The 21,073-nt window shown below is 30.8% G+C and overlaps 3 protein-coding genes across 7 annotated transcripts in view; 1 reads left to right on the top strand and 2 right to left on the bottom strand.

Annotated features, from left to right (window-relative positions):
• Positions 1–18,017, top strand: part of LOC110998556 (malate dehydrogenase) — a 41,100-nt gene extending 23,083 nt beyond the window's left edge. Inside the window, exons 3-8 of the mRNA XM_022267257.2 lie at positions 12,803–12,865; positions 14,503–14,700; positions 15,014–15,140; positions 15,409–15,587; positions 16,391–16,542; positions 16,679–18,017. Of these exons, the coding sequence (XP_022122949.2) occupies positions 12,803–12,865; positions 14,503–14,700; positions 15,014–15,140; positions 15,409–15,587; positions 16,391–16,542; positions 16,679–17,144 (1,185 nt within the window). The 3' untranslated portion in view covers positions 17,145–18,017. The remainder of the gene's footprint in view (positions 1–12,802; positions 12,866–14,502; positions 14,701–15,013; positions 15,141–15,408; positions 15,588–16,390; positions 16,543–16,678) is intronic.
• Positions 75–10,825, bottom strand: LOC110998557 (pancreatic triacylglycerol lipase). 5 transcript variants are annotated; one of them, XM_045631138.1, is made up of 9 exons: positions 10,764–10,825; positions 10,516–10,675; positions 7,538–7,637; positions 6,195–6,343; positions 4,995–5,061; positions 4,448–4,635; positions 3,977–4,195; positions 771–924; positions 75–358 (listed from the first exon to the last, which is right to left on the bottom strand). In XM_045631138.1, exons 2-9 carry the CDS (start codon positions 10,556–10,558, stop codon positions 295–297), a joined length of 984 nt encoding a protein of 327 aa, XP_045487094.1. In that variant the 5' UTR covers positions 10,559–10,675; positions 10,764–10,825; the 3' UTR covers positions 75–294. The 5 variants fall into 5 exon arrangements, with proteins under 5 accessions (XP_045487094.1, XP_045487091.1, XP_045487089.1 ...); XM_045631135.1 differs by having other exon boundaries at positions 10,759–10,820; XM_045631133.1 differs by having other exon boundaries at positions 10,754–10,817.
• A 525-nt stretch (positions 18,018–18,542) lies between the features above and the next one.
• LOC110998558 (NADH dehydrogenase [ubiquinone] 1 beta subcomplex subunit 5, mitochondrial) lies at positions 18,543–19,662 on the bottom strand. Its single transcript, XM_022267261.2, has 3 exons — positions 19,478–19,662; positions 19,162–19,372; positions 18,543–18,832 (listed from the first exon to the last, which is right to left on the bottom strand). The coding sequence occupies exons 1-3, from the start codon at positions 19,630–19,632 to the stop codon at positions 18,626–18,628; spliced, it is 573 nt and encodes a 190-aa protein (XP_022122953.2). The 5' UTR covers positions 19,633–19,662; the 3' UTR covers positions 18,543–18,625.
• Positions 19,663–21,073: the final 1,411 nt, after the last annotated feature.

Below are 21,073 nucleotides of genomic sequence, written 5' to 3'. Positions count from 1 at the left end.
TTGATAGAAAAAGTTGAGTAATAAATAATCATTTTAATAATTCCTTTTTATATTGCCAAATAAAACCAAAATCATAATACGATATTATTATATTTATTTAAAGTGGAATCAACACTAATTTGTACAGATTGTGTTGATATAAGGGATGCCACAGCTATACAAAATGTATATAATTTGTAAGTACCAGCTTTGTAATTCCTAAATGTAATTTGAAATTAATTAAGTATAAATAAATAAAATAGTTGACTTAATAATCCAAACACAATATTTAAAAACATATCTCAGTGTCCTCTGCTATGGGCCATTTCTAGCAAAAGGAGGTCGATCATTCGTTGCCAAGTATAGTTTCCCATTGGATCTGCAATAAAAAATAGGTCATCTTATCGTTCGTATTTACAGTCTGTGCTATAACTTGCAGCTAGTTTTTTTCTATTTATCCTATGATCTAGGAATTACTATGCAATTCAAAAAAAACAAATCAGTGTCTCTTTGAAATATGAATGTGTAAAAACCTTATAAACAGCGTCAATGTTACAATTCAACTAAATGCTGAGTTTTTATGTACCGGTCACAAAACCACGAATCGACTATAATATGTTCTATAAACGATTTGTTTGTATTCAATGACAAAAATCACAGCAAATTAAAGTAAGGATTTTCTTAAACAGTTAAGCACACATATGCTCTTACGGTGTTAGAAGAACGCAAATAATACTGTTTGTAACGCTTGTGAAGAGACCGACGCTATTTAGGGAATCATCTCGACTTACGAAGGTTGGGCGCCTAATCCCAAGTATCCGTCAATACTGAAGACACAAGGTGATGATGCGCTCCTCCAATCTCGACAAGCCGTACTTGGAAATCCAGTTGGATTTCGTACTGATTCGGCATATAGCCTCCATGCCCGATTGTGACTACAGCCGTCTGAAATTTAAGTTAATGAGTGTTTAGAAACTAAGGAATTGAATATGTATATAATAAGAATAACATACTATGAATAATTATAATTATTAGTATGACACAACAAAACAGAAACATCCAAACCCTCACATATAAACTTACAAATGGTAGGCTACTAATACATAGAATGCTATGCTTTATAATAATCCCGTAATACAAAAGATTTACATCTTTATGATTGCCTGACTGAATAATCGATTAGCCTTTTTGCCCATTTGAGTTTATTTTTCAAATGCTTTAAATACAATAAACTATAAGCAAATTATAAAATAATATTTTAAAAGCAATTCATAAAAGGGTTTCTTATTAATATTTGATATAGTATCGTATGTGCTAGTATTATTATTGGCATTATTTTTTTGTTTTTGGAAATCGGGCAGGAGGCTCACCCTTAGTTGTTAAGTAATACCGCCGCCCATGGACACTCACAATGCCTGAGGGCTCGCAAGGGCGGTGCCGTTTTAGGAATTGATATGCTCTTTTCTTGAACGGCCTTAAGTCGAATTGGTTAGGAAATACTTCAGTGGGCAGTTGGTTCCACATAGTAGTGGTGCGCGGCAAAAACTGTCTTAAAAACGCCCAGTTGTGGAACGGAGGACGTCGAGATGTTATAGACGACGCGACGGGTGGAATTTCGTGTTCAATCTCCACGTCTGATGAAGAATCTCAACTCTAGGTATGAATCCTCTCAACTCCACACAATACATGTAGTAAATTTGTTAGGTGTAGAGAAACCCCACATCTCTGAGCAACACCAAGTGATAAATGAAGGCAGCTTGTCAATTGTCATTAGCAGACGATAAATAATTAACTAATATCTCAGCAGTAATCACTGCGCTATTGTCTTTCATGATTGGAGTCCCGCCAAACATTGAACTGCACAAAGCTAGCGAATGTCACGTAACAGTACCTTGTTTCAATAAAAACTTACTAGAAACAGCAGATTTCGCACAAACTTTGTTTTTGACAGATTGAGTAACCTAACTCTTTGTTAGGCAAAGCTAAAATTAAATTTTCATTGTTAATTCGAGCGCGCCTCATTCGTTGACTTTTAACAAAGATCGTTTTAATTTGCTATTATTAATATAATATATTGAAAGATTTGCTTATACTGTACAGACCAAGGCTGTAAATTTTGCTTACTCGGGCTTTCTTAGTTTTATAAATGTGGCGATAGCCTAAATCGTCGAAGTTACACCCCGAGAGTATAGCCAGACGTAGATACTCTGTTTGACTGTTAAATTGCATTAATTCATTACATATCAATTAACATTTAATTATTTCGCTCATATTCTATTGTTATACGCGTGTGGTTAATATAGAGTAAAACAAAAATCGCATATTAGTATTCCTAGTATTATTCTAAGCATTATAAAAAAAACTTCACACTCGTTTTCAGACTAAAGACACGCATGTAAAGAAAAAAGGAAAAATATATTGAGCTATCGTTTAATAGCATCTAACATAGGTCGATTTATATACAATTTTAAAAGCTACAAATATAATTATTGTATCAAGAAGTTGGAAAATTAGACTATTTACTAGTTTAGTTCTAAGGCAGTTATATATTTAAATAATTTGCCGCTGAATCTGGTTGAGCCGTTTAAGTATGCAGAAAGGCATAATTAGGCCAATTAGGTGTCAAATTCATTTCCAGTTTTCGCGCTTTTATTACTTAATTGCTAAGATTTTTTAAATCACGTTTTCGTTGTGTCGAAACTACGCGGTTACTACGCTAGCCTATCGGTTGAAGGTTATTCTCATATAAATGTTATATTTTAGTAAAATCTAAGATCTTATTTAATGTTTGGAGAAATTTAACCTAATAATTCAAGCACCTAACCTCCAGTCTAGGCTAATAAACCAATTTCACGTTCAAGCCTTCACCTTTGGAAATTGGGTTCGTGATAATCCAATTGTTACCTCCACGCCTTAATGGCTGGTTTTAACGGTTGACGTAGTTAAAGTGATGCCTAATTAGGTTAGTTTAGCGGCATATAAAGTTAAAAAAAATAGTTCCAGCTTCCGTTCGGGATCCTACATTTCCTAAGCTAACACATAATATAGAAATAATGGTAAAATAATTATTAGTTGCATTTAAATAAATCGTATACGTTATTTTATTTTTTGATTAGATTTGCTAATAAAAGTATATAGAGTAAATATAAGAATAAAAGTAGTACTTACTTTTGTTACTACGTCTGATTATGAAAACACTATAAAATAAGTAATTTAAAATAAAATGAAGGTTTATGTTTTTCATAGTTTTTTTTTATATTAATTTATATAAACAAAGTTTTTACATTTTCATTACAACTTATAATCTCGATAGGTACACATGTTAGTACCTAGACAAACTTTCTTCTACGAAACGAAATCGCGCATATCAGCTAGTAAATAGCGTAGCAACAAAAGCGTACTTAGTCGTAAACCTTTTGGGGAATATAACCCCGTTTGTAATTATTACCTCCCCCTCCCACCTCTGCAGCATCCGTATGACGTCAGAGCATCGATCGTTCTTCCCGCCGAAAGGGTCGCAAATTCATTGTTCCATTCCGACGAAGGCCAACATTTTTTACATTTTTTACGACTTTTGATAAGCCAAAGCTTTGATAAGGTATTTCATTTTGGGTGATGGCCAGTATAAGATAAAGAGCCATATCGAATTAGTAATAAAAAGGTATTTTCTTATATATTTTTATATAAACGATTGGGCCCTTTTACACTGTTTTAAACTAGTCATTCGTTTCTTTTAAGTTTCTATAAGTACTAGAGTAGGTCTGACTATTTATTCTAAACAAAATTTAGGTGCGTAATACATACACAGGTCACAAGTTCGTGACCTTAGATTGGTGAGTGAACTGTTGATTACCTGTTCTTATAAAATTATTCATTATTGTATTTACAATACAAAATTAAGTATTTTTTAATCTTCTGAATGATTATTAATTTATATTAATAAGACTATTGTAGATTTTTTTTGAATTATTAAATAGCTTTAGAACAATTAACTTACATACAAAATTTGTTTGTCTATTCCTAAGCAGCTGATCTATCCAGCATCCAGGTTGAATCCATTCCCCATGATTAGGGTAAAAGTCTACGTCACCAATTGGCTGAGGAAAGCCAAAAACGCCAGGATTTGTATGTATGACGTCTACAAATGCAGCGTCACCTTTACTTAGGTGCCCTCCACTGTCGTATAAACTGTAACCTGGATATGCTGGATCTAGACCTGAAATAAGATTTAAGATTAGGCTACTCTTTTTAACTATTAATTTACTGTATAAACCAAATAAATCATGACTACTTGACATGATAATTTCGCTAATTATAATTTGCGAAGTTTAAGTCAATTTTGAGATTTTTGAGAACGTTCTAGCATTTGTATTTTGTATAAAAATCCAAAGTTTTTGTTTGCAACTTCGGATTAGTTCTCTTTGCGCCATATGAAATTCATTTGGAACATTTGGCTGTTTAAACTAACCAGTTATCCTTCCCAAAAGTAAACCTCTTCTTTTAAGTTCCTTGCCTGTGAAGCCAGCAGCTTCAGCGCCCAAAGAAAATCCAATAACATGCAAAGAGCCCGCGGGTACCCCCGCTGAATTCAAGAATTGTATAAAATCAGCCAGTCGTTTACCCATGTAACGAGTATTTTGCACTGCTGATACGTACCTAAAAAAAGTTGTTATATTATTAGTTGTTTACCTGAAGATAGTAATTATATGTCCTCGTGTTTAAATGTTTTCCTATCATTCAGCAGAGTTAGTTACCTAAAGTTTTTTCAATATTGACCTAAGTAACCACGAAACTTATACGCATTCTATTAGTGAAGTTCTTCTGTTAGTGAAATTCAGAGTCGAGACTTGGAGCTAAATATGACTTCCGTACCTATGTCGAATACGTATTGAATTTTGTCTTGTGGAAGTCAGTTTGTAAGTCTTGTCTTTTGAGTGGTTCCGAGTTGTTCCGAGTAGCTATGAATCTTTGGAGTTGTTAGTTTTTGAATGTACAAAAAGAAATACACATCTTACCAAGGAAATGCAACAAGCCGCGACCAGTCAACGCTTACAAAATTGTATTCTCCTGTATTCAAATAAGCTGAAAAAATTTAATAACCAATAGATACATATATAAGTAATATTTTTAGAACTGAAAAGCAAAAACTGCTGCTCAAATATGTACTTAATAAATATTTGAGACAAAATATAATAATACTTTAGTATACCTTTTCATACATTTTAGAAACAATAGTTTGTAACACATCTACCCTAAATTTTGTACTATAATGTGGTAAACCTTACTAAATAAATACTAATAATAAAATATACATTAAGTGATAAAATCAAATAATTTAAAAAATGACCGCATGTAATTATTTGATGTGGCTTGTAGTGATTCTCTTAATTAAATGACGCAAGAACTAAGTTGTGGTTATGTTTGGGGCGCTGCAACAAAAAAACTTGATTCGTCGTACCTAACGGACGGAAATAATACAACGCATTTGTTAGTATTGTTACCTTTATTTAATTTCACTTATATTTACGTTATTTGCGTATATTATTCACTTAACGGTGATTATAAATAATTATTCATTAACCTATGTTTATTTATGAAAAATGCGACACTAAAAATTCTTTAAAATGTTCACGATATTATAACGATGACGGAAATCACGTCATTAGTGACGGAGGCGTAGTATTCTGTGGCGTCATATTTGACGTATTCTAGTTGTTTGTGCAAATATTCTTCATAATTCTTACTGTATTTTTATAAATATAGGTTTTACTTTTGCGCCATATTTTATTGTATAGTTTTATTAGTTTCTCTTTGGTACACTAAAACTAAATAATCTATTACAAACAAATATAAATTCTATTATCGTTTAACAGATATGTATGTGTCTTTTCCATTACATAACATTAAACATGTTAATAATAATAATAGTTAGTGATAATTATTGACATAAACGAATATAATGTTCCAATTAGAAATAGTATTCCAAGTTCACAAAGTGCAGCCATAGTTAACCGCCAATATAAAAAAATGCAATGACGTTTTGTATCAATGGATTTCTATATATGTTTCTTAGTAAGGAGTAGCCTAGTAATTTCCAGACTGAAACTAATCTTTTTTCGTTAGGAATAAGGATCTCAATGTTTAAGGCACTTTATAAGTCTAAGGACAACTTCAGCTATGTTATAGAGTAAATATATGTAAGCATTTCAACTCACCATTCTTCAAAGTTAACGTGCTGATGCCCGTAGAGGCTTCGGAAAAACCAAATAGATAGATGACAGTTGGATGAGAGGTATTAAACCTGCTTCGAGTCAGTGAACTCAAATCATTATTTCTGATAATTTCGAATGTACTCAAAAATGGTCTGTAATAATTAAAATTAAATTTTTTACTTGTTTTATTTACTACATTCATTAAATATATCTATCATAGTGTGCAGATCGAATCCGAATAGTGCAGTTATACCGGATTCTTGTACCGTATTTACTGACGTACTGAAAGTATCAGTGTAAAGTAAACAAGTTAAAGAGGTAACTACAGATTATAGTAATATATACATTTTAATGTCAGTCACAGTCGCATTTGAATACAATTGAATTACGTAAAACTTGACTTATTTGTACTAAATTGGTATACATTAGTAAAGATTTTAATCCCACAAGATTTTAATTAATACTAAACACGAATCAAAAAAAAAACTGCTTCAGCAAACAATTCTTATGGTCATAAAGTAAATCGTTCATTTTACCGTGCCCGATCCTATAATATTGTTTTATTTTTGAATACAACTAATAAGTAAAACAATATAAGACTATATTTTAAATAATTACCTACTAACTTAGTCCTATAATACTGGTTTAAGTAAAGCACTGATACTATTTATCAAAGGATCAATAAAAGGACAAAAACCAGAACTCAATTCAAACTTTCATTTTAAGTCTGATTTTTTTATAATCTTTGTTAAAATCATTAAATAACAATGTAATGATTGAATGTTCACATAAATAGGTAACAAAAACAGCGTGTCATAATCTTTTTATTTCTTCCGAGTAGAAAAGGAAATCTTTCAAAAAAATACGCAAACGTCGAATTATGATTTAGAAATATTTGTCAGCATAGTTTATAAAACAGAGCAACAAAGTTTCCTGCCGTACAAATTGAGCACAAACGATGCATATTATGCCGTGAAGGCTACTTCCCGTCAGCTGTTCTGAAACTTGTGATGAATGGTGTACCTCTACGTGACTTCACATAAGTGACAATGAGGTACGAATTTACCTTGTTGACCTAATAATTTATTTAACTTGATGGTATTAGATGTTTCACATTTGCTCTATGCTTATTTTCAGCATCCAAATGCAAATTTGAAGTATTGACAACACGCTTTTGAATTAAATTTGTATAAGCTGCCACAATTTTTAAATATCAGAATGACTTGCAACTGAAATTCGATTTTAAATAATAATAATAATACATCAAATTAAACAAAAGCTGGTGCAGAAATGTCTCTTTATTCAGGTATTATTTTTAGAAACTTACGTTAAAAATAACATCATACCTTGTAAAGAGCTTATACTTGATGTCAATGCGGTCATTTCTCGGACAACAGTCTTGACACTGCCCCACGGGCGCTGGCATAAAACTTACCTGCACTGCGCCTGAAAACATATGAAATATAATACCGAAGCTTGTATAATAAAAATGTAGAGTGCTTTTATGACGCTTAACTTTACAGACATATTGTTTATGAAAAGTTTGCTTCACATAGATTGGATAATTTGGAATTTCCATTAGTAGATCGAATTACAATAATTGGGTGCTGCGTGCAAGTCCAATGGTTATTTCATATACTTAAAGTATCGGTATTTTATGTAAATAAATCACAATTACTACACTTAAAATTCCTCTAAATATTTCTAGGTTTTAATTAAGCCCGTTATAAAAGCTCTTATTTCACGGGCATTATGGAACTTGCAGTTTTAATTCCGTCTAATGAAAAGCTATAGAATACCTAGCTATCTACTCTTTTGGCACTTCGTTCCGCTAATAAATTGCATTTGAATTAAATTTCTACTTTTTTAAATACGTCAAGTAATAGTTTTTTAGTTTTTAAATATAATATTTTGTCCTACTGTAGGAATAATTAACTAGTCTTAAATGTTTAGTATAAGTTTTAATAATCAAACTATTATGACCATGTTTTATTACATTTATGGTATAAATAATTACCTTAATCAAATCACAAGGACATTCCTATGGTTTTGCTAGTTTCTTAACAAGTAAAAATCATGCAATATTATATATTAAAAAATATATAATGGTATGGTAATAACTATTATGTTGTTACTGTAAAATTGAAAAGGACAAGAACTTGGTTATATAATATATATAATATAATAAATTCATATAAAAAAATATCTTATACATATGCATTATCCTAGTTTGGACACTTTTATTGATCTTGACATAGCAATACTATCGTTACAAGATTACATTAAGTATCTGTTTGTGTTCGTAGACTTTTGACATTAAGTCCATGTTTTATTACAAATAAATTTTATGATTTGACATTTGACAAGAAGGTTCCATTCTAACTTGTCTTGTTTATTACTTTTTTGTGTTATTATGTTTATTAGTCATAGTTGTACATTAATTATATTGTATCCTCTTCATAAACAGATTTAATTATATATAGAAAAAATGTATATAATTAAATTAAAGTTTGAGTTATACTATCTATCTATCTCTTTATAATATTAGCTATTATAAAGAGGAGATTTATATGTAACGAATTGGCTCAAAATGTACTAGACTGATTTAAGTCAGTCTAAATAAAATAAAAATCTTTCACCATTTGGATGCTTTATCACTTATTAATTTAGGCTATGTTACAAGAAAATAATTAGGTACCCTACTAAAACTAAAATAATGTTAACCAAGGTGTAAAATTTTATAGAAAATACCTTTAATCGCATGCGCTGCGAAAAGTATTAGTGATAGAACAAAAAAATGTGCCACAATATTAAAGAACAGAACAATATAGTGGTTGCCTGAAATTAATCGCTCGAAAGCGATAGGGCCGCCAGTTTCCCTCCTTTTCATTTAGCTATGTTCAATTTTTATATTGTAACGTTAAGTGTTCATAAATAAATATCATCAAATCTACACTAATATTATAAAGAGGAAAACTTTGTTTGTTTGTTTGATTGTAATGAATAGGCTCATAAACTATTGATTTTAAAAATTCTTTCACCATTCGAAAGCTACATTATCCACGAGTAAAATAGGCTATATTTAAATTTGAACAAATATAGGGTTCCGTAAGATATTAGGGTTTGTCGGACACAAGGTGTAAAAAATCAACCAAAAAGTTACTTATTATGCGTACCCTGCCTAAACTATTAAAGATAGAACCATAAAATGTTCTAAGTAATAAATGATATACATGGCTAAACGACTTTTGCCAGGTCAGCTAGTATTAAATAAAAGAAATGTAGACTCGTGCGAAGCCGGGATAGGCCGCTAGTATATAATAATCCTTATAATGAAGAGCCGTTATTTATAACTTTTTTTATAACGTATTCAAATCACTGATGGTGATAAAAATATTGAAAAGCTTAATTTATTTCTAAACAAATAAATAATAAATAATTAACTAATGATTAATGATCCTATTCTATTATGTTGTCGTAAACACCCTTAAACAGAATGTGATTAATTAATGTAATACACATTATTATTTACACATAATTTGGTAGCCTGTACAATCTAAATTTTTATAAAGTTTGTCTATGATTCATAGGGGTGAACGATTACATGGATGTAATTGTATGCAGAATACAGAATACCATCCTTATTACTTCGATGTCCATCCATCCAGAAGTGAGCATTTATTAAGGCAGTTTTTGCTACGCTATGTTAAACTAGTTGCCCACTGAAGTAGCCTCTACGACTTTTCCTGTAGAAACCTATCCTTCAAGAAAAGTGCGTCGCTATTCTTAAAAGGCTCACAACCCACCTATAAGCCTTCTGGCAATGTGAGTGGCCACGGGCGGCAGTATCACTTAACATCAGGCGAGCCTACTGCCTGTTTGACCTCTTTTCTTATATTATAAAAATAAAAATACGTTTATTTTGGAACATAAGATCATCTAGGTATCACTTATTCCACGTCAATCAATTCGAACTTGTAGGCATCCCTACTCATCGGCAAAGAAGACAGAGGGTGTAGGCCGAGAGAAAAAGCCGGAGTAAAAAACTCTCGGTACTCTTTTAAAAAAGCAAATCATCAAACAATATTTAAAACAAATATATCAAATTAATTAGAGGTAGCCTGCCCAGCATTAGTCCCAGGCCCTTTTATCAACTAGATAATCAATAACTTTATAGTAAGCCTTTTTACACAGCTTTTCTTTAATACATTTTTTAAATTTATTAAAAGGCAGAGATAAAAGAGCCTCTGGGATTTTATTAACGAAGACTATCCCTTTTCCCAAAAAAGATAGATACGTAAAAAATACAAATTAAAAAACTTACCGATAAATATCGACATTAACTGACAAGTAGGTCCGACCAGCATTTTTTTGACTACTTTTAAGCATGAAAAGTTTTAACTTAAGGAAAAGCGGTAAAGCTCAAACCACTCTCTCATTTTCGCGAACTCACAGAATTTTCGCATTAGCCACCGTGGAAACTCCTTAAAAATTTAACCGTTTCAAATATTCTGTCACTTAAGTAACTTTACAAAGTAATATACGTAAGATAAGTTTTTTACTTAACCGTACAAAATAGCGTATTTTTTTTGGTCTGACTCAACAATCTCAGCACACGACTGACTATTTTAATATTAAAACAACGACTAGAATAATTTCTTGACGTCACCATAAATTATGCAATTGTTTTCACTTTATCTTCGATAAAGGTTAGTTAAAATTGTGCTTTATCGAATTGATTGCAACCATTAGACTAAGTAGGGGAAATCACGGCAATCATTTCACAATCTTATAAGACTATCTTAGAAATGCCTGTATTTTTTAGAAACGAAGTGGAATATGTGATCTGAAGTATAACTTGGACTTAATAGGTCCGTGATCCATCCCAACGAAACAAAAACTATACACGCCCTGTAAGCTAAAATAGCAACCTACGCCCGAAGTCAATAATTAATCCACAGTAAGATCAGACCGTGACAGTCGGTCGATCTCCTATCTGAATCCCAATTACTAAACCCTACGATGACAATTCATTTTTGGCGACGGATTGAATGCAATGTTTTCGCTCTTTACACTCATATTTGATAATCAACATAAACCAAATAAAATAAATAAAACTGTACAAATAATATTATATATATAAATATACATGTCTATGTTTAAAACATCAAATAGCTTGTTATTTATTTTACAAACTGATGTTAGTTAAAAATGTAAGGTAAAATCTTAGGATATTGGCACAGTTGAACTGTCATTTTCATACAATGCTCTATCCACATACACCGATCCGACCTACCACGGATAGCTTGTATCGACAGATGGCTATTACAATGCTTCGATTCAGGTTATTGGTACACTTTTATCAATATTTGGCTTAAGATGTCTATCTCAGCTCAAAAATGGATTAAGATTATTGGGCGTTAGTTAACAACTATACTTATCACTCCCATGAAATTTTGCAAATAAATAAATGTGGCAAATATTCGAACTTTACAAATTCATTTATACAACACTATTGTTTCAGAATGGCACAGAAGGCCAGCAATCTTAAAACAGAAATCTTAGGTATATATCGAGGGAATTATCCTTTGTACTTTGTACGTTTTAATATCCAATGAATTATTATAATTATATATTAAAAAAAATAATAAGCTAATCAAAATGAAAACTTGATACGTTGATCAAAGCTTGACAAAATTACTGAAATTATATAACACAGTAAAATTAATGAAAAAATATTAACACACATATTAATAAACATACATTGAAAACAAAATTACATAACAGTCGAATTGAAATTACTAAGTGTAACGTAATTTATGAATCGTGAAACATTATCCACTTATTTTATGATCTGTGGCCTAAGCCAGAATTTGAAATAACTGTAATAAAAAAGAAACGATTTCAATAAAATGCCAAAATAATGCAAGCGTTGATGTGAAATTTTCTATACAAAAAAAAGTATCAAAGACTAGGTCAAGCAGTTAAAAATATATTTCAATTAGTAGTAAAACCCAGAAAAAGATTTAACAATAATCATTTATTTATTTTCTCGAACATAGTGTAGTAAATATATAGCGGAAACCATATTAGTTTGTTTGTATATTCTACAAATTTGTTGCTTAAAAATAAAAAAGATAACATAATTTGCCTTCGACAATTTAATAAAGTTCACAAGTCCAACATTAAGCTTTGTTGTTCATTAATTAATATGAAAATTGTATTATATGTACATATTTTTTTAAATAATAACAATAGTTTCACATTAGCACCATGTTTAATTTTGGCTGACCTAATTATTTCGTTAATAAGACCCAAGGAGTAACCAAAGCACTAAGCTGATTACGCCGTGTTCAAAGCCAGGGCTAAGCAAAGCATGTAATTAAACATTCACTGGCATTCGCAAAATTTTTACATAAATACTTTTTTGTTGGTTGTGTTATTTTTTAATTATGTGGTAAATATAAAAGAGACCAAAACAAAGCAATAATAAAATAATATTTTAATTCTGTCTCACAATTTTTACTGACAAATTTTAAATATTATACCAAAGCCTACCACATATTATGCATGCAAAGGAATTCTATTCAATGGATTTTCTTTTGTTACAGGACAAGCTTCTCAACAAGCTTGAAGAAAATGAACCAGAACTCGCAACTTCACCCGAGGAAGAAGTTAGTATATTTTTAACTAGAAATGTCATATTTAAATCACAATAATAACTTTTAATATTTTGTGTATAATAAATAATAATAATATTTTGTGTATAATATTAATTCAGTTACGTTAGTTCGTACTTAAAACAATTAAAAACAAAATAGGAAATAGTTTTAATTCACCATATTAATTAGTCAGGAATTTTCTAGTCCTAAAACAGTAGGTAAGCTTTTCTTCAGTGAATTTTTGTAATGGTTGTTATTTCACAGTATTTAGAGGGAAAGTATTAAAAGAGATATAACGATTTATCTAAATTATTTATTAGTATTTTCGTAAATTTAAAAATTCTCTAACATTTCAATTACCACCAAGAGATTTGACGGCTTCGCAAGTATTTACGAGATACACATGGGAACTTAACGGCTGTGTTTGGCTATAAATTTGCTGCTTATTCGGGGTACAATCTATTATTATTACTGTAGTTTGTACACGAAATAAAATAGAAGTTCTTGTAAATTTATAAGTTGTATCATCTGCACCGTACACGCTTTATGTAATCTTCAGTTAAGTAGTCTAAAGACTATCGCTCCAGAATGATGTTGATAAAGTATGTTTGCTAAAATACTTTTGGTAATAGATGACGGATTTTATGGTGGCATCTTAGGTGACATTAATTTTAAATGTCAATGTCGTCATTTATAAAATTGAACGCATCATTTAATCGTTAGCCTGGATTAAAATTGATAGATGGCGTGGAAATTCTTTCTTTCTACTAAATGTCATCGGCTACGCCCCGTGATTCGTATCGTTTTTACTTTAACTCGATGGACTTCTTATTACAATTCCAAACAATATTTTTTGCCGTAAATAACAGTCTTAGTGAAAACATGATAATGTTAAAATTACTTCCGATATTAAAAATTGAATTAACTACTTAAATACATGGACTGTTCAAAGCCAATAGCAAAAGTTATTAAAAGCCTGCAAGGAAAAAGACACGAATAACGAATTACGGTCGATTGTTACCCGAGCTGGTATGAATGCAACATGTGATTAAATGTCTGCTGGACATGATTGAAGAAACTTAAGCGTTTTAAAGTTTTTTTAGACTTAGTTCTGTTAGACTTTAGCAAATGATTCAATATTGGCCTCAGTGTTATATCCGTTCTTTAAAATAAAATTGATACCAAAAGAACCGCTGACTTAGAAACATTGCAATACTTAAATTAAAAAGATACCTTTTATATACAATCAACGCGATTTACATGTACGAAAAATAACTTGAATTGAATTTTTTTCTTACTAAAGTATTTTGTCTATAGTATTTTACATACAAAACGATATAGTAATTATTATTCATCTGGTAGGCATTACACAATTAAAAAGTATTTTGTATTTCAGATAATTTATTTAAGGTATAAGGTATAAGGTAATATATTGTACATCTGAATGTAACATAGTACCTATAAAAATAAACCGATGCAGTGATATTGAATTTCTAATACTTTAACTAGTTTCTAAAACAAAGATGATAAAACAATCGAAATAATTTCTGTAAATTTTCGGATGTCAAACCACGCAATTTGAATTAACACATTAATCTCACTCTTATATTTTTCCTTTAATACTAATTTGATATTTTATTTAATTTCAGTGTGTAATATGTGTGAATGCAAAAGCGACGATGCAGACATCGCCGTGCGGTCACCGTGTGGTGTGCCGGCGGTGTTTTGTCAAGACCATCCAGATGGCAGTTAGCCAACGCCTGCTTCCGTTGCGCTGTGTCATCTGCAGGGCAAAGATACTGCGGCTGCGGCAAGCGCCCAGGCTGGTCACTAGCAAAAGTTGGCAGGTAAAGACATAGATAAATACCGTATAATTATAGTATCTACATATCTTATAGTAAGACAAGTTCTTGAAATGTTTACTCGTATAGAGCACTAATATACGATAAAGACTTCTATTTTTCTACCTCCAAGGCAATTGAGATTACACAAACTCCGACATTCTTATGCGTTTTAAATCAAAAATATTACCAGGAAATCTTTCCATAAAAAGAACCAGTACACTAAGGAGGATTTGAATAATTAAGTTTAGTTAAAATCGATGTGTAATCGCAATAACTTATACTCGTCAATGATACAATACACAAATCATTTTTTTAGATCACAAGCAATAACAGTAAGCTGTGGGGCGTACCTGGGTCTGTTTCGTCGTATTCTGTGGGAGCCCGCTCAGTGCCGGCTTCAGCTTCCTTGTACTCTGTCACTAGCGGGGAGTCTTCAATATCCGGTAAGCCATAAATCTAAGGAGTATTAGTACCTTACTTAACTTTAAAATTAATTGGAAATTATATATCTACAAACGTACTCAATAGTCGCGCAAGTAGGTAATAGAATAAGATTTTATTGCGTGTTCCTACATTGGTACGCTTAATTTGCTATTAAGATTTAAATTAATTTAAATATTGTCTTGAATATACCAACGCTTGTAAATAAATTGAATCAGAAGAATAATCATTTTATAAATAACATAGAATATACTAGTTCTCATATTCCAGGTGTGTCTTCCGTATCATCCAATAGCGGGGGTACTGGGACGTGTTCAGCGAAGTTATGTGGAGGGTCCAAATGTGGGGGTGCCTGCCTTGGCGCGATACCCCGGGTCCCTTCTGCGCCTCCCAAGCCTCGCCAGCCTGGCTCAAACTCCCTACGGCGCTCACAGCATCATAGCATGAAGGTTTTTGTAAAATTTATTGCTATGTTGATCTAAAGCTTTCTCGACTTTTAGTTATCTTATTTTCGGAATATTAGAGAAGCAACTATTATAATTTTTTTTTAATAAATACATATGAAACTTGTAAAATTTAAGTGACGCGATAAACGCGACGTTAAATAACGTTCTGGACTAGTATTATATAAAATATAATCGCTTTTAAATGAAATAGTACAAGTCGCCGCACTTAACAATGTTCACGCATCAAGTTTTAATAGCATTATCGTAACAACTACTTCCCTGCTTTTATGATTCTTGACTTATTTGCCAAACTTCTGTTCTGCGAAATCATAATAATAAATATGTAATTATAAAAATGGTCCTAAAGACTAATTATATTTGATTAATGCTACTTATGTTGTCGTACGTGCCAAATAATTACAATCATGGTCGATTTAAATATATTTACTACCGCATGTAATAAGATTATGGCACTGATAACTCTATCGTGATCCAAATTTCTAGCATTTATAAATAAATAAAAAGATTACAACACAATATATATATTATATATAAAGAATTAGTAATTTCTGATTTTATTCCAGTTTTTTTTTCATGACGTCGTGTCGAATCCCATTTTAATTCAATTAAATTTTTTCATTAGTCGTATCGATTTAGAGATTTTCAGAATAAGTTATGCGTGTTTAACACTAATAAAAGATTTAAAATATTATTTATTGCATAGGTATATCTTTTAAACAGGACACGAATAATAATAAAAATGTCACTATATTACTTATGATAATACTAATACGCTTATATTCTAGGCTAGATTACAAGACTATCAAGTACACAGCTACACAGGAGGGCCTGCGCCTGAGGCTTCGGGTAGACTTCCCCCTATCCGGGAATTTCAAAGAGAATTCCGTGAGGGGCGGAGGGAGAGCGCTAACTCCGCTTCTGCATCAACTAGGATAAGGTGTACCTTAAATCTTCATTTTAATACTACCTATGCGGGTTGTATATAAGAAAATGTGTCTAATTTTATAAATGAAATGTTTCAAGATATTTAAAAATTGCATAGTGTTCCGAAAATAATACCAATCCATTTTCAGATGTGCTCAGAAAATAGTAACACAACTAGAAACTTCACCACAACAAGAAAAGCCAAACTTCTTCCGTACTTTAAATCCGTCGAATAAAGATGACCCACCCAAATCAAGAGATCCCAGTAAAGAGACTGAAAGAATAAAAGATAACCCCAAAACAAAACCCAAAAAAGAAGAAAAGAAGAAGAAAGAATCTGAGGAAAATGCCAAAACCGAAAAAGTTAAAATTGAAAGTCATGATAACAAAAAGAATGAAACAGCTGAAAGAAAGAAAGAGGAAAAGTTGCGTATGAAAGCTGAAAAAGAAGCGAAGAAGGAAGCTAAGCTACAAGCTAAAGAAGAAGAAAGACAGGCGAAGTTATTAGCCAAAGAAGAAGAAAGACAAGCCAAACTTTTGGCGAAAGAAGAGAAAAAGAAAGCCAAAAAAGAAGCTAAACTTGCAGCACAGGTTGAAAAAGAGAAAAGTAAATAATATATTGTTTTTACACGTAGAAACTCGTAGCCGTCTTTAGAATATAGATTTAAATAACGTTACCCAGGGATGAAACCAATTAATAAAATTTTAATAGATTTCAACGGACTTTAAGAATTAAGTTATAATCTATTGAAAATCTAAATACTGTAATATTTAACTAGTACTTTATCTTTTGTTAACCCATATTTTTACACAATATTATATTATATATTATAAATCAAATATTGCTAAATGAAATCAAATCTTGACAAAATACTATGAATTAAAGTTAATTTCAGAACGAACTCAAGCTTAAGATGTGACTCATATAAGTGAAGAATATTGTGTTAATAGAGAACAATGTGTTAGCCTGCTTAACAAGTTTTCAGTAAACTGTACAATTTGACAAAATTTGATTACATTTAACTATATGAATATAAACTTAAAAGATCATATAACTCATTATTTTAAAAGTTCAGCTGTTAAAACACTGAACAAACAAGTCAAAATATTATCACATAATGTTTAATATTAATTTTTTTGCAATTATTTTTTTCAATATTTCTGTATTTGATTTGAAGCTTAAAAATTCACGAGTTCATAAATTGTACTAACAAGAAAGGATGAAACACTTATCGATTTACTAAATCCTTATGCAACATTCATCTTGGTTAATTTTATCTGTGATTTTAATGTAAGTTGTCTAGTTTAAAAGTTTTTTATTTAATTCAAGTGAATACAATTAAGTAGCTACCTACAAAGGTTTAGATCATATCAAGCTAAGTGTAATTATTATAATAAAAGGTTGATTTTTATTTTGTAAGATTCCATAAATGACGTTCTATGGTCATTTGTTAGAAGTTTTCTGTAAAATAAATAAACATGTTACCATTTTGTTTTTTATTGTTCCATGGTTGTTCTCTCATCACCATCCAATATTATAAGTGGCAAGCAAGTTATTTGTGTCTGTTACATTGCTCATTTTTAAGGTGAGCAGCATATTGTGTTTTCTGGGATCACTATACTTATATACTATATAGGGCACTATACTCAGGGCCTTAGGGCATGTGTGTGTCTGTCAGCAAGTATGGCATTAAGCTAAAACCTAGATTTTTGTATGGTATCATGTTCACCAGTATACAGTGTGCTAGTAGAAGATAAGTCAATGGTTTTATGTAAATTAACTAAAACATAAAAATTTATGTTGAAGAGATCACAAAAATCTTTCCAGATAGAATATTTGACAATCATGCATCTTTCCCATAATCCTTGTAATATTTGTCAGTCTTCTCCAAACACTTCACTTATAAATTTTAAAGCACTTAATAGTATAACTATGCATTGTAAAAGTAGGTAGTTAACAGTTTATAACTCATATATGAATTACTTCATACACTCTTAAGTAAAATAATGATACAAGATCATAATTTTTTTATTTATCTACATAAGATGTAATAATACACTTGATTACTAAATATACTAACAGAAATTTCAAAAATTTATTCTTCGTAATCATCTCCCAAGCGATTCAACATTTCATCACCGGTTTGTTTGTTGACACGAAGATATTTATTTATCATTGGTCTGTAATAATATGCTTGGTAGTCCTGTCTCTCAGCCATTTTACTAACCACTTCTTTTTCCAGTTGTCTCAGTTTCATTTTCTGAGCTTCTTCATCAATAAAGTGCATGAATTTCTCATATTCCTATAAATAACATAGATTTTAAATTATATATAATTAATTAATAGAAAACTAGATTTTTGTTATAAATACTTTCAAATTATAGCTACATAATAATTATGATTGATTTTTTTCTACATAATTAAGACACTTGTATTTAAATAACTGTATACATAGACCGACTACCAAATAACTTTTATTATATGTGTGAAACAATAAATAATTGGTCTAATTTAATGTTACCCAACTTCAAGCACCGACATAAAGAGATTTACAATTCAACATTTTATTTTTCTATTATCTTGTTGTGGATATTAATATGAAATTTAAGGTAAATATGATGTTAAACTTACTTGCTGAGGGCTATTATGTACATAACGTGCTATAAATCTAGTGATAGGGTGTCGATGATATTCCCAATGTTTAGGTGTGTAATCACTAGGAATTGGTGTTAGCTGAGCAGGACCAATAAATACATTGCTATAAAAGATAATTGCCCCAACAGGAATAAGCCCGACCATAAAATAAAGGTGTAACATGTCCTTGAATTTGTGCCATTGCCACCTGAAATAAAATAAGGTCTATTAAGTCTTCATATATTTATAGTTCATGAAATTTGTCAATAACATTGGTTAGATAATCACTTATCACACAATAGTAGAACTTTACCTGGATGGCTGCATGGCCATAGTTTTGTGTCCATGATCACCAAAAAGGCTTTTTCCCACTGAGAAGTTCACATTTTGACCAACTGAAGGGATTTTTGAGTTGGTTTTTATTAAATTAACGCCGAAAGATCGGCCTAATGCGCTCCAAGAGACCATTTTTGAGAAATAAATATTGACAGTTGACAGTGACAACTGAAACAGATCATTTTTTATTCATAGTATGGACAAGCTAAAGTTTTCTGACGACTCTAGGTAAAGTCCCCTTAGATACAGCTATCGTCTTCTAAAAAGTTCGCCCGAACGAAATAATTAATCCAGAATTCAGATTGAAAACAATCTCAGATTGTTTTCCATCTGGAATCAGACCGTGACAGTTGATCGATTTCCTATCTGCCTCCCAATAACCAAACCCTACGAAGACAAGTCATTTTTGGCGACGGATAGAATTCAAACTCTTTACACTCATATTTCATAATCAATGTACATCAAATAAAGTAAATCAAACCGTACAAACAGTTTATATATATATAAATATACATGTCTATGTTTAAACATATCAAATAGCTTGTTAATTATTTTAAAAATTTGTGTAAGGTTAAATCTTAAGATAGGATATTGGCATAGCTGAACACTTGCTTGCTGAGCAGTTATTTTCATACAAAGGTCTATACACATTCACCGATCCGACCTAACATTTAGCTTGTATCGATAGATGGTTTTTACAATCCGTCGATTGGTTATTGGCACAATATTATCAATATATGGATTAAAATGTTTATCTCAGATGGTAAAAATTGGATTGAGATAGGTTATTGGGTTTGGGCGTTAGGCATCAAATCTATTTTAGTTTGAATGCTAGTTTAGTGCAATTAAAACGTACGACAGAGGCTGAAATTCTTCTAATGTATGCAATTTTTTTTTAGTTTAAATTATTAAACTAGGTACCTCTATATTAACGACTATTAACGATTCACAATATGCATAGATACGTCATTATTATATATAGACAAAAATATGTTTATGGTATTTTATAATTAAATGTATTTATCATAAGGATTGAAATTAAATAAACTTCCATCGCATATGTTTAAAATTACTACTTGAATATAATTCTTCTCCAATAGGTTCAATATCCTAAAAGTTTTGCTTTTTTTTGTTATAGGAGACATTAAGAGAAAGTAGTATATATATTAACAGAAACATTCAAACATAATTAAAATGTCATTAGCGATGTTTTTACAATAAAAATCTAGTTATTATTCAAAACTTTACGAAATTAAAGTTTCCATGAAATGAACAAACCAGGAGAGAATGAGGACCATGCAAAAGGTCTAACGTATTGAAAAATAGTGAAACAGAATTACTTAAAGGCTTCGTTCGTCTATAGCAGAGCTCCCCAAACTCCTTTGTGTCGTAGACACCTTGCCATGTTTTTCCGTGTTGGGTAGACCCCCTACTTACCTGATATTGATTTCCTGTAAATTTCTAACTGCAGTGAAGTTTAATGTTAAAAACTTAAACTAAAAACACATGTTAATTTATATATTTATTAATTGAATTTAAATTAAAACTACTCAAAATAAAATTTTGTATCTGT

Source organism: Pieris rapae, chromosome 2 (assembly GCF_905147795.1).
Source record: "Pieris rapae chromosome 2, ilPieRapa1.1, whole genome shotgun sequence".
NCBI lineage: Eukaryota > Metazoa > Arthropoda > Insecta > Lepidoptera > Pieridae > Pieris > Pieris rapae.
This window is presented reverse-complemented; position numbering and strand designations above follow the sequence as displayed.

Bases quoted from the DNA above. Each gene is read 5' to 3' on its own strand.
- LOC110998558 (XM_022267261.2), bottom strand. From the start codon at position 19,632: ATGGTCTCTTGGAGCGCATTAGGCCGATCTTTCGGCGTTAATTTAATA. The intron at 19,373-19,477 runs GTAAAGTTCTAC...ATTTTATTTCAG, and splicing joins ATGGCCATGCAGCCATCCAG to GTGGCAATGGCACAAATTCA. The intron at 18,833-19,161 runs GTAAGTTTAACA...TGTTATTTATAG, and splicing joins TACATAATAGCCCTCAGCAA to GAATATGAGAAATTCATGCA.
- LOC110998557 (XM_045631138.1), bottom strand. From the start codon at position 10,558: ATGCTGGTCGGACCTACTTGTCAGTTAATGTCGATATTTATCG. The intron at 5,062-6,194 runs GTGAGTTGAAAT...AAATTTTTTCAG, and splicing joins CACGTTAACTTTGAAGAATG to CTTATTTGAATACAGGAGAA. The intron at 359-770 runs GTAAGTCGAGAT...TTTTTATTGCAG, and splicing joins GGATTAGGCGCCCAACCTTC to ATCCAATGGGAAACTATACT.